The sequence below is a fragment of the Sturnira hondurensis genome, unplaced genomic scaffold, assembly GCF_014824575.4.
Source record: "Sturnira hondurensis isolate 20B ecotype Veracruz unplaced genomic scaffold, ASM1482457v3 Scaffold0008196, whole genome shotgun sequence".
Classification (NCBI taxonomy): domain Eukaryota; kingdom Metazoa; phylum Chordata; class Mammalia; order Chiroptera; family Phyllostomidae; genus Sturnira; species Sturnira hondurensis.
Window position 1 is genome coordinate 20,197,765 of NW_028080827.1, and position 12,307 is coordinate 20,210,071.

Below are 12,307 nucleotides of genomic sequence, written 5' to 3' on the forward strand. Positions count from 1 at the left end.
TTGGCACGAAGTTGCGTGACGGGCGGGGGGGGGGGGCGTCCTGGGNGGGGGGGGGGGGGGGGGGGGGGTCGTCCTGGGGCTGGGCGCGCACAGTGTGCTTCGGAGAGAGCCGGGTTCAGCACCTCGAACAGCGGTCGCCTCAGACTCTCCCCCAACCTCCCCCCCGCCCCCCACCCCGCCCCCCGCCATCACAACCTGGAGACCCTCCTCCTTTTCCTCCTTGTCCCCACCCCCGCCCCCTGCTGTCTGGAGCTGGGCAGTGACCGCCCCTCCCCCAACCCCTTCTCGCTCCGCGCCCGCCCGCTTGCATGCACTACTGAGCAAAGGGGCGGCCGGTCCCCGAAGTCCGGGCTTCAGGACCTGGGCGGGTAGGGCAGGCTGAGAAGGTGGTCAAAGGCGCGAAGATCTCGGCACCGGGAAGCTGTTTTTCGGCAATGTCTTTGCTGTGTGGCCTTGGGCAAGTCACTCTCCGTCTCTGGGCTCCACTTTCTCCCCATTCCGAAAACAGGATTGCATTCCTAGTTGCCCGGGCATTCCTGAGGTCTCAATTACCCCCTTCTGCTCCCCCAAACCCCGAGGGCTTTTGTTCCAGTGCCAGCACGCATCTGAATAACAAAAGGCGCCCGTCTAGGGGGCGAATGAGCTTGGACTCCCCATTGCCAAGATTCCCCCGCGCGCCCGACACGGTGCGCCCTGCTGGGCGGGCCCGAGCCGAGGCGGCGCTGAAAATGGCTCATCTGCTCTCTGCTTTCTCTGTTTCGCAGGAGCGGCGGTATGGAGGCTCTCACCACTCAGCTGGGGCCGGGGCGTGAGGGCAACTCCTCGCCCAACTCGAAGCAGGAGCTGCAGCCCTACTCGGGCTCCAGCGCTCTCAAACCCAACCAAGTGGGCGAGACGTCGCTGTACGGGGTGCCTATAGTGTCTCTGGTCATCGACGGCCAGGAGCGCCTGTGCCTGGCGCAGATCTCCAACACTCTCCTCAAGAACTACAGCTACAATGAGATCCACAACCGCCGTGTGGCCCTGGGCATCACGTGCGTGCAGTGCACGCCGGTGCAGCTGGAGATTCTTCGTCGGGCTGGGGCCATGCCCATCTCGTCGCGCCGCTGCGGCATGATCACGAAGCGCGAGGCCGAACGCCTGTGCAAGTCCTTCCTAGGCGAGCACAAACCACCCAAACTGCCCGAAAACTTTGCCTTCGATGTGGTGCATGAGTGCGCTTGGGGCTCGCGTGGCAGCTTCATCCCTGCGCGTTACAACAGCTCGCGTGCCAAGTGCATCAAGTGCGGCTACTGTAGCATGTACTTCTCGCCTAACAAGTTCATTTTCCACTCGCACCGCACACCCGACGCCAAGTATACTCAGCCGGACGCCGCCAACTTCAACTCGTGGCGCCGTCACCTTAAACTCAGTGACAAGTCGGCCACAGACGAACTGAGCCACGCTTGGGAGGACGTCAAGGCCATGTTCAATGGCGGCACTCGAAAGCGGACCTTCTCGCTTCAAGGAGGAGGCGGCAGTGGTGCTAACGGAGGGTCGGGCGGGCAGGGGAAAGGTAGCGCAGGCGGCGGCGGTGGGGGAGGCCCAGGGTGCGGTGCGGAGATGGCCCCAGGCCCGCCGCCCCACAAAAGCCTGCGTTGTGGTGAAGATGAGTCTGCTGGGCCTCCTGGGCCTCCCCCTCCCCACCCGCAGCGGGGACTTGGTCTGGCGGCTGGCGCCGGCGTTCCCGCAGGTCCTGGAGGACCCGGCGGAGGCACTGGCGTCCGTAGCTACCCGGTGATCCCAGTGCCGAGCAAGGGCTTTGGCCTCTTGCAGAAGCTGCCCCCACCGCTCTTCCCTCACCCCTACGGCTTCCCCACGGCCTTCGGCCTCTGCCCCAAAAAGGACGACCCGGTGCTAGGGGCCGGCGAACCCAAGAGCGGCCCAGGCACCGGGAGTGGCGGGGGCGCGGGCACAGGTGGAGGCGCAGGCGGCCCAGGAACCGGCCACCTGCCCCCGGGGGCTGGGCCCGGTCCAGGTGGAGGCGCCATGTTCTGGGGTCACCAACCCTCCGGGGCAGCCAAGGACGCTGCGGCCGTAGCTGCAGCGGCCGCAGCAGCCACCGTATACCCGACGTTTCCCATGTTCTGGCCCGCGGCAGGCAGCCTCCCCGTGCCGCCCTATCCAGCTGCGCAGAGCCAAGCTAAGGCGGTGGCGGCCGCTGTAGCGGCGGCGGCGGCGGCAGCAGCGGCGGCTGCGGGTGGTGGCGGCCCCGAGCCCCTGGACGTTGCGGAGCCGGCCAAGGAGGGCGGCCTGGGCCCAGAGGAGCGCTGCCCGAGTGCGCTGTCCCGCGGACCACTAGACGAGGACGGCGCGGACGAGGCTCTGCCGCCGCCCCTGGCCCCGTTGCCCCCGCCTCCGCCGCCTGCACGCAAAGGCTCCTATGTGTCGGCCTTCCGGCCTGTGGTCAAGGACGCCGAGAGCATCGCCAAGCTCTACGGTAGCGCCCGCGACGCCTACGGCGCGGGGCCCGCTCGGGGGCCGGGGCCCGGGCCGGGCTCGGGATCCGGCGGCGGCTATGTGAGCCCGGACTTTCTGAGCGAGGGCAGTTCTAGCTACCACTCCGCCTCGCCCGACGTGGACACTGCCGACGAGCCCGAGGTGGACGTGGAGTCCAACCGATTCCCCGACGACGAAGGCACACAGGACGAGACCGAGTCTGGCGCGACCGGCGCGCCCAGCGCAGGAGGCGGCCCGGATGGCGACCAGCCCGCTGGGCCCCTGTCGACCACCTCCTCGGGCGCCGACGGTCCCACAGACTCTCCGGATGGCGGTAGCCCTCGCCCCCCGCGCCGCCCGGGGCTACCCCAAGCCGGCCGGTCGGTATTTGGGGACCTGGCGGCCGACGACGTGGTGCGGAGACCGGAGAGGAGCCCACCGAGCAGCGGCTTTGAGCTGCGAGAGCCTTGCGGGCCGCTGGGGGGCCCCGTGCCGGCCAAGGTGAGCCCAGCGCCTATCCCACTGGTGGCGCCTCCTTGCTTGCCCCTCGGCACCACGGGAATGTGGGGCCGGCCCTGGCCGGGTAGGGGACGGGAGTTCTGTTCCGAGCGGACACTGGCGCAGCAGGCCTCGGCTGCTCTGAGTAGGCCCGGCTTGGAGGGCCCTTTGGAGCTGGGCGCGCTGGGACCCCCCGCTGAGGGTTTCGGAAGATGGGGGCGAGGGACGGGCCTGAGAAACGAGTGCGTTGTGTTCTCATTGATGGGAATGAGGAGGAAACAAGCAGAGAGCGTCCGTGACACAGAAACAGAAACGGACAGAAGGGGTCTGGAGGAAGAAAGCAAAGGAGAGAAAGGGACCTGAAGCCAGAGAGGAGCGCTGGTGAGGCCGTACCCGTAGCACGCACGCCCGGATGAGGACCAGACCCCGGAGGGAAAGTAGCGGGTTAGGAGAGGGCGGCCTTGCCCCAGAGCCGGGCCACTGCAGACGGGGTCCTGGAATCTTCCTCCGCCCCAGCCTGTAGTTGTCCGGGTCTCTTCCAATTCCCGCCTTGAAAACCTCAGGGTTCGCAGTCGCAAGCTGTGGAGACGGGGTGCGGGGTGGGAGAGGGGCTCTCAGCGAGGTGGGGCCGCTGGTGCGGGCGGGAGGGGGTGCGGCTAAGCCGGAATTGTTGGCCATTTGAAAGTGGGTGCGTACACTTGTACTTTTACATTCGGTCCATTAAAACACGAATCGTTAGCCAGTTGCGAAAGGCGTCATTTGTGCCCGGGACCCGGCGCGGGAGGGAGGGAAGATGCCGAAAAGAGGCGGGCGAAGAGAGTGGGGGCGGCTTTGAATGGCCCTTGTCTTGGGAGTGGCTTTGTGTGTTGGATAATTTTCTCGAGGGCGCTAATAATTACCTTAAAGCTGCCACAGTGATGCAGCCCCCGAGGGTGCGAGGCTGTGCCATGTGCGTCGCCGCCTCCCGGGGCGCTCCAGTCCCACAGGCTGGCCGACCTCCGCCTCCCCTTCAGCATTTCCTCTCGGCCGCAGCGCACGGCTACCCGGCTTCCCAGCCGCCTCCGAGCGTCCCCCTAACCGCCTGTCGTTTCTCGGCCGACGCAGGTGTACGCGCCCGAGCGGGACGAGCACGTGAAGAGCGCGGCGGCGGCGCTGGGGCCCGCGGCCTCCTACCTCTGCACCCCGGAGGCCCACGGTAAAGCCCCCAGCCCCTCCGATGGGGTCGCTGGCTAGTACAATGGGGGGACGGCAGGCAGGGAGCTGGGGCCAGGGGTGGTTTGTGAGGGAAGAGGAGAAGAGAAAGAGGCAGAGAAAGCAGGAGAAAGAGGAAATGGGACAATGACAGGAAAAAAGAAGCTAAGCGAGAACTTCCAACAACTTCCATCATTTGTTTATCTAATAACGGCAAACCTCCCTCTTCAGCACATAAACACATGCTCACGTACACCTTGTGCACTGGGTTAAAGCGTTTTTAAAACCGTGCCTGGCACCCCTTTCAAATGCTTTCACTTATAAAGCAAGGGTTTTTGACTGCGAGGCACCCCAGTGTTCAGGCTGGGTCCGGTGAATGGAGAGGCACTTGGCCGCGCGCTTGCGTGCACCTGCAGGCGCGGTGGCAGCTGCGGCCAACGCGGTTGCGGGGTGGGGAGGGGGCTTGTATTCGCGAGAGGGACCCAGTGGCTCGCAGAGGCTGAGGGCTGAAAGTACCCAGACCAGGCCCCAAGCCCAGGGGCGTGTGTCCCTCGCCGCCACCAGCCCTCGGTCACAGCCTGGGACGCGTTCCCGGCGGGAGCCGCGCAGGCAGACTCGGCGGCCACGCGCGCTCGCGGTGCCCCAGTATCTGCGCGCGATGTAGGTCGCTAGTCCCTGGTGGGCTCTGCTGTTCGTATTGCTCTTTTCTGAGGGGCTGGGGAGGGGGCGTGGAGCCGGAGAAGAGCAGACCGCGCGCGGGGGAGGGGATACCGGGCCCAAAGCCTGAGGGTGCGAGCCCTGGCGCACAGCATGGAACAGCGGCGGCCGCGAAGCTTTTAATTAGGACTCGGGCGCCCGGACTGCGGCAGCTCTGGCCGTATCGGGGTCACGGTTTCTTTGCCTCTCCTTGAAACTCGGTTTATTGCCTTTAAGAGCCAGATAAGGAAGACAATCACTCGACCGCCGACGATTTGGAAACGAGGAAATCCTATCCAGACCAAAGGAGTATCTCGCAGCCAAGTCCTGCAAATACAGACCGAGGTGAGCCCTAGGAACCTCGAGCACCACCCCCGGTCGGAATTTGGTGTCCCGGTCGCCCGGATCCCCACCGGCCTTGGCTGTGGGCAGTTTTCGATCAAGCGTAAGCGGCTGTGTGTCCTCTTCTGCTGCCGGCAGATAAATCTTTAAATAGCTCGGGGAAAGGTGCAGGCCAAGTGTCCTGAGTTGCTTACTTCCTCGGGGGCGGGGGGGGGGGTTGGAGCCCTTCCGGGTAACAGAAGAAGGCATTGCAGATGGAAGTGAAACCGGGCAAAAGGCACCTCCTGCCCTCAGAGAGCCTGTCTACCCTGGGTCTCCTCCAATGGGCCACTCCCTAAAGTGATGGCTTGCAGGCTGGGTAGCACTGAATGTCCGTCGCTGTCTCTTCCGTGGCAGCGTGTTTGGAGCAGGTCCCTGACTTAGCCCGGTTCCCAGGAAGCTCACCCCTCCCCTCCCAAGGCCTCTCCCCAGGACAGGACACCTCTTACCTGCCCTTGTATCCCAGGCGAAGATGGGCTCACCCTGGATGTGACAGCAACTCAGCTAGTGGAGAAAGATATCGAGAACCTGGCCAGAGGTGAGGTTAAGTCTCTGAAATGGGGTGCACTGTGCTCGAGCTTTTCTTGTAGAGGGGTGTTGTTCATGTAGGAGTGTGTGAGAGAAGACAGGGCTCTCAGGGAACTGGTTTTCACTGAGCGGAAAGATATCCCCTGGGCACCTTGTCCTGGCACACAGGTGTGTATGCAAGTAGCGGGTGACTAGAGGGAACCAGACCCCCAGAGGTTCACTGGGAGTTTGGGTTCTACAGCCGGGTCTGTCTGAATAGCGCAGTGAGAAAGAGAAGTGAGTAGCGATCCTGGGAGTCTGATGCGTGTGGACAATCAAACGAGACCATCTGAGTCTCCCAAACTCACTGGAACACATGGCTTCTGAATAGCAAGATTCTTGGGAAGCATTTACTTTAGTAATGTCCAAGAGGTTAACTTTCTCCCTTGAATTAAGGCATAACCACTTGCCCCACCCTCAATGGGGCGAAGGGGCAGCTTGTTTCAGAACAGGAGCCTGGGGGTGTCGCTCAGTCTGCGAGGGGGAAGAGTGTGACGTCAGGCACAGGAGAAGGGAGCCTCTACCCCACTTTGCCCCTTCTAGCTCCCATTCTTGTGTTTGGGGCACCTGCTAGGAAGGGGTGTCTCAGAGACACCCCCAAGAGGACCCGGATACCAACAGCTGCTCATTCGGGGGAGCTCTCTGCCACTTCTCCAGAGCTGGTTTTTGAAGGCACTAGCAGGACTCTGCACACCTTCCTGCTCCCCTCTCCCCACACCAGTGCAGGATGAGTTTGGAAACTGGTGTGGGGAGAGAGAAAAGCATTGGTGGCCTTTCACTCTGCATAGTTACACGTTTCCAGGATATGCAATTACCTTGAAAACCATTGGTGCTTTATATGAGTGTTCTTAGCATGGACTTGGGGTCTGGGGATGTCCTGAAATTGTAAACAAAATGTTGTGAATAAATGTATTTTTCCAGGGCTTGGGGAGTGTCAAGGCTTTGACCGGATTCTTTCTGCTCTGTATTATTGAAGGAAGGGATTAAGTCTGATTTTTGAAAGGGTAAATTGAGTCCTACTGGGCTAGCCTCTGAGGTTAGGGAGTTAAGAACAACTTAAAGCAGATGCCACTCTGCTTAGTGCCTTGAGCCAGGACCAAGAAGTGGAGAATGCATTCTACCATCCCGATCTGATTCTCGTGGGCAATTTATCTCCTAGCCCCTTTTCCTCACCCAAATCCTTAGGAAGCAAATGGGTAAACTGAGTACCTCGGGCCTCTATCCAGGGGCTCCATCACCCCAACTATCTCAGAACTATTGGCTAGGGCAGGGCCTGCAGCCTCTGGGCCCCTGAGCCCTGCACACCTGCCTCCTCTATCTCCCACTCTTGCCCCTTCACAGACGAACTGCAAAAACTGCTTCTGGAGCAAATGGAACTCCGCAAGAAGCTGGAGCGAGAATTTCAGAGTCTCAAAGGTACCCCCATCTTGACCCACTCCACCCCACCTCCTGGCCCGAACCTTCTTCCCCTGCGTTCCCCGGGGTTCTGGGCAAGCAGCTGCCTGGAGCCCCTGCGGAAGCCTCGGAGCTCCCTTTTCCTGGAGTTTCCCCGGAGGCCAAACATTGAAGGGGGTGGGGGTGGGAATGGGGAGTAGGGAGATAGGGCCGGGGAGGGGGCTGTGCTTAACAGCTCTCACTTAATCAATTTGCACAGATAATTTTCAGGATCAAATGAAGAGGGAATTGGCTTATCGAGAAGAAATGGTGCAACAGCTGCAAATTGTCAGAGGTAAGACGGGAGTCAGGTGAGCGCGCGCGCGGCCATAACTGCCTCTTGTCTGGCAGGAGCCGCGACGCTGGTTCAGTCATTTGGATTTAAATTGAAGGTAATTTAACAATTATTTTTTTTATTTAATATCCTTTGTAGACTCTGATTAGCCTCAGAATGGCAAGCAAGCCCAGCAAACGGCTTGCAGGCATCATTACATGGAGTGATTGAACTTCTTATCGCGGCAATTTCCATGGTTTCTAAATTAAAAATCGAGGCGTAAAATTACCTGGGAAGTAATGCCTAAGTTTGCTTTAATTTTGGTTAGATCCGTCTGCTTTTAAGCACTATCCCAGGCCATTTTTTTCCTTCCGCCAGTCTGCAGTTGGGAACGTTGATGTCCCCACCCTCAGTCCCTCAACTCGTTGTTGCGAAGGGCTGAGAGCTGGGAAGAAGGTGAGGCCGCGGCTGTGACCCCGCCGCCCGCCAGGGTGCAGGCTCCTTCCCTCACCGGCTCCTCCCCATGTCTTCCAGACACTCTGTGTAACGAACTCGACCAAGAGCGGAAGGCGCGCTACGCCATCCAGCAGAAGTTAAAAGGTGCGGAAGCCTTGGAACAAAGATAGGCGGGGTGCCAGGCACCGGCTGTGCTGGAGAATGAATGAGGGAGCGAACGAACTAATGAATGAACGGACGGACGGACGGACGGATGGATGGATGGATGGGGAGGCTAGAGAGAGAGGAAAACCAGGTCTACATGGATTAGAAACTGAGAGGAGGAAAACAGGATGTGCTTCTAATGAGGAAATGATTTCACAACGGGTGGGATAGGAAGAAAGAGCCCCTTGGGCTCTGGGCTTTGGGAAGCCTGCCCTCAGGTCCAAATCTGACCTTAGGCAGATGTCCCAAAAATGGGGCTACTGGACCAGAGCAGTGGTTTTGAATGGCCAGGATCTCTCTTCTACGCCCCCTGCCCCATCTTCTGCCCCATCTTCTTCTGATCCACTCCCTTGAGAACCCCTGAGCCAGCAGAGAGAGGGTGAAATCCTGGAGGACAGGAGGGGAGGGGGGGGCGCTCAGAGGGAAGCCGGGCAGGTGAGGCACCCAACGTGGCTCGCCTGGCTGTCTCTACAGAAGCCCACGATGCCCTGCACCACTTCTCCTGCAAGATGCTGACTCCCCGCCACTGCACAGGCAACTGCTCCTTCAAGCCCCCGCTGTTGCCCTAGGGCCGGCCCGGCCGCGCCCACGCGCCCTCAAGCCATGCTGCTCTCTGTACATACCCGCGGCCGAGGCGGCCGAGAGCGAGGAACAAGCCATTCGGACCGGACCGATGTAAATACAGCCTCCCGCCTGCCCTTCCTCCTCCCGGAAGCCTGGGCCTTGCCCACCCACTCCTGGGCACCCCAGCCCAGGGCCCCCGTCTCAGTTTCCAAGTGTAAATACCAATTTCGCCCCACGGTTGAACTCCAGGGCATTGGACCTCATGGGGTTAACTGGACAGAAGGAGTAATAAAGGGGAGAAGGGGTCCCCTCTTCGCCCCTGTACAGCCTCGAACCCCCAGTTGTGATTATAATGTAGCAATTTCGCTGGCGCTGGCCCCCGCACTCCCCGTCCCGTCCACTTCTGAAACTTGTTCCTAATGACAAAGTGGCTACGTGCAATGGATGTAAATGTACTGTGAGTCTCTTGGTTCAGTGTTGAGTTTACCTTAATTTATTTACGCGGTACGTTCGTTATTTTGCTTCCCTTTCCTGGACCCACTTCCCGTCTCGTTTCGCAGCCCCTTCTGATTTTGCTTTATTTTTTATTGTGACCTCTTGATGTAACAGCACTTTAAAAAAAGGGCGACAACTGACTCACGAGATGGAGACCACCTTGAGCCTGTTCGAGGAGACCACCCTGTATCCGTGACTTCTGTTTTTAATTAAAAAAAAATCTTGTCACTTCCTGAGGCAGTGGAAGTGGGGGCTGTGGCGAAGCGGGGGGCGGTCAGGTGGTCGGAGACCAGCTAAGGGCTGCGCAACAAGTGGAGTGTGGGAAGAGCAGCGTGGGTTCTGGGGCGCCCTGGCTGAGAATTGCGCCCGCTCAGGTGGGCAGCGGCGAGCGTATGACGTTTCCGCGGCTCCTGAAGGCACACTCCAAAGGCCTTCAGGAGTTTAGGGCCCTCCTTTGGTCCTACGCCCAGGTAAAGAGGACTACGACCGCATGGCTCCTGGAACCGTGGTTTCTGACTCCTTTCTCGAGCGCTCTCGGGGGACGGAAGAGTTTATTCGTGTCATTTCTAGCCTGTCCCACCTAGGAGGACACCTCCAGGGCTCTCAGAGAGTAACCGGGGCGCTGCCCGGTTGCCAGAGGCGCGGACACCGCAGACCTGGCCCTGGAACGCGGGGGTGGGGTGGGGAGCGAGGTACGCAGGGTGGGCCTGGGAGGGGCAGGCCTGGAAAGGCTGGGTGAGGCTCGACGACGAGGCACAGATGCTCCCCGAAGGGAAGGAGTCTTAGCAGAATTTAACACCGTACATTTTACTCCGAGTGGGTTTGAGGACTTGGAGGGCGAAGCCCAGTAGCCGCAGGTGTCCAGGCCGCCGCACTCGCCAGGGCCTGACGGGATGGGGGTCGCAGGGCGCACGGGCCGCGGTTACCGAGGCCTCACCTGACCGGGGACCTCGGTTTCCACAATGCACCTGCTGGTGGGGCTACAGGTAAAGAATGGAAACTGCAGCGCACTTTTGGGGGGTGGGGGAACAGGACAGTGTAAATTCAGTGGGAGAGTGCAGCCCTGGCATCCAGTTTCACCTCCTCGGCTGACTAGCAGGAGTACCCGGTTGTACCTAGGCCTTGGTGCCGTCCTCTGTAGAATAATATCCAGGTCCCTCTCCCCGTGGAAGTGCTCTAGAAGGTGCGCAGAGTGCAGGGCAGCAGTGGTCCGCGGACCCTGCCCTCCCAACACACTCAGGCTCTCCCTGTGCGTCGGTCTCCGAGAGGCACTGGGAGTGGAGACCCTGGAGGTTGGCAGGCGGTTCCACACCGCCCGGAAAGCAGCTGGAGCTTTTAAGTTTGATGGTGGGTCGTCTAGAGGGCCCGGAGTGTAGCTGGTGAGCAGGGGTGCGCGCTCGAGGCTGCCAGGAAAGGGTGCAGACGGGGAGCCCATCACGCGGTCCAGGCAGGTAGCCAGTCCCCAGGACATCCTGCACTGTCCTCATCCTGTCCAGAGTCCTCAAGCCCCAGGTTATTACGACGGCTAGACAAAGAGGGGGCGTGAAAGAGAATGGCGGTGAAGGCGCTAAAGGTGAGGTGTCGTGGAGGGAAGTGGCCCTGGGTCGCACGACCTCCTGCAGGGACCGTTCAGGAAGTGGGAACAATTCCTATGAATGGGATGGACCAAATTAGTCTGCACTGTACCAAAGGCGAAATTAGGGTCCAGAGAGGAAGTGACTCGCGTCCTCGGGGCGTACGAGGGGCGGAGGGGGCGGCGGTGAGCGGCGCTGGGGTCCCGCCTGGCCGCGCAGGTGTGGACCGGTGCGCGCGCGCTCCTGTGCCCCTCGGCGCAGCCGCGTTTCGGAAGCCGCGCTTTCTCGGTGAAATGGAAAAACTGACTACCCAGGCCGGAAGTTCGGGAACTGGGGCCCGCAAGGAGGAGCCTAGCAAATACTCCTTTTCACCTTTCCTTTCCGAATTCTCCAAACTGGAGGGAAAAGCCGTAGGCAGCCGGGCCCTTGACGGAAAGGGTGCCCCTTCCGGCCCGCAGTGCGCGGACTGGAGGTGCCGGCGGATCCGACCCAGAAACTCGGTCGCAAAACCCTCCTGGGCTCCGCGTCCCTCCAGAAGTGGTTTGTTCCCCCCAAAATGTTAATAACCCAACGACTGGTATGGATGTAATTATCAATAATTATACGAATTATTGCTGATTGCGGGGCTCGTAGCTACTTTAATTAGTTTACCAGAGTCTAATTAAGTTAAATGAAACATTAATAGGGGAAATATGCTTAAAAAAAACAGAATTTTTTTCGTGTAATTCTCGCCACAATGTTGCCACCTTGCGACATATTTTAGGCATTACATCCAGCGTCCGAAGGCTAAAAACTGAGGCTCCATGTCTTAGGGAGAAAAAGTGGGGCTTGGAGAATTGGGAGCGGGCTTCGGGGGCGCAGAATGTCCTCCCAGCTGTTCTTTCTGGGTGTTTGGTTCCGTACCCCGACCCCCGGCTGTGCCCACAGGAGGTGTGGCTCTGGAGTCCGAGGTCAGGGGGAAAGAACCAGACAAACTGTGGGCCTTCGACCTCCCACCCACTTTTTCAGCGAGGAACTTCGGTCCCACGACAGGGAGGTGCTGTGGGGCAGATGGTCTCTATCGTCACCTGTCCCAGAGAATCCGGGGTGAGAATCTGAGCGAACCAAAGCTAGAGGAGCCGATGGAGTCAACATCAGGTTGCTTGATTTTTCACTCCTCTGGAAGAAACCAGTAGGTTGCTCCCTACCTCCATTTCCTCTGTAAATTGGGGTAACCGGTAGGCAAAAGACACCTGAAAGACACCTGATTCCTGGGACTAATCCCTGTGTTCCCATGACACTTGGTTCTTTAGGCTAGGGGGGGTGCGTACATTCCCCAAAGTTATCCTTGGCTGTGTGCCTTTCCCATAGGGCTGTAAGTACCCCTGCAATAAGGGCCCCGTCTTGCTCTTCTCTGTGACCTCCAACAAGAGAAGAGGCCAGGCGCTCAAGAGTTGTCCAGATGAATGGGTTCTAACTCTGGTTCATTTAGGTGCTGGAAATGTCTGAGGGAAAG

At 59.9% G+C, this 12,307-nt stretch overlaps 1 protein-coding gene across 1 annotated transcript; it reads left to right on the forward strand.

The window, feature by feature from the left end:
• Window positions 1-434: 434 nt before the first annotated feature.
• SKOR1 (SKI family transcriptional corepressor 1) lies at window positions 435-9,452 on the forward strand. The gene is made up of 9 exons (XM_037054216.1): window positions 435-541; window positions 765-2,979; window positions 4,081-4,171; window positions 5,101-5,208; window positions 5,711-5,782; window positions 7,153-7,227; window positions 7,466-7,540; window positions 8,054-8,119; window positions 8,654-9,452. The coding sequence occupies exons 1-9, from the start codon at window positions 435-437 to the stop codon at window positions 8,746-8,748; spliced, it is 2,904 nt and encodes a 967-aa protein (XP_036910111.1). The 3' UTR covers window positions 8,749-9,452.
• The last annotated feature ends 2,855 nt before the right edge of the window (window positions 9,453-12,307 follow it).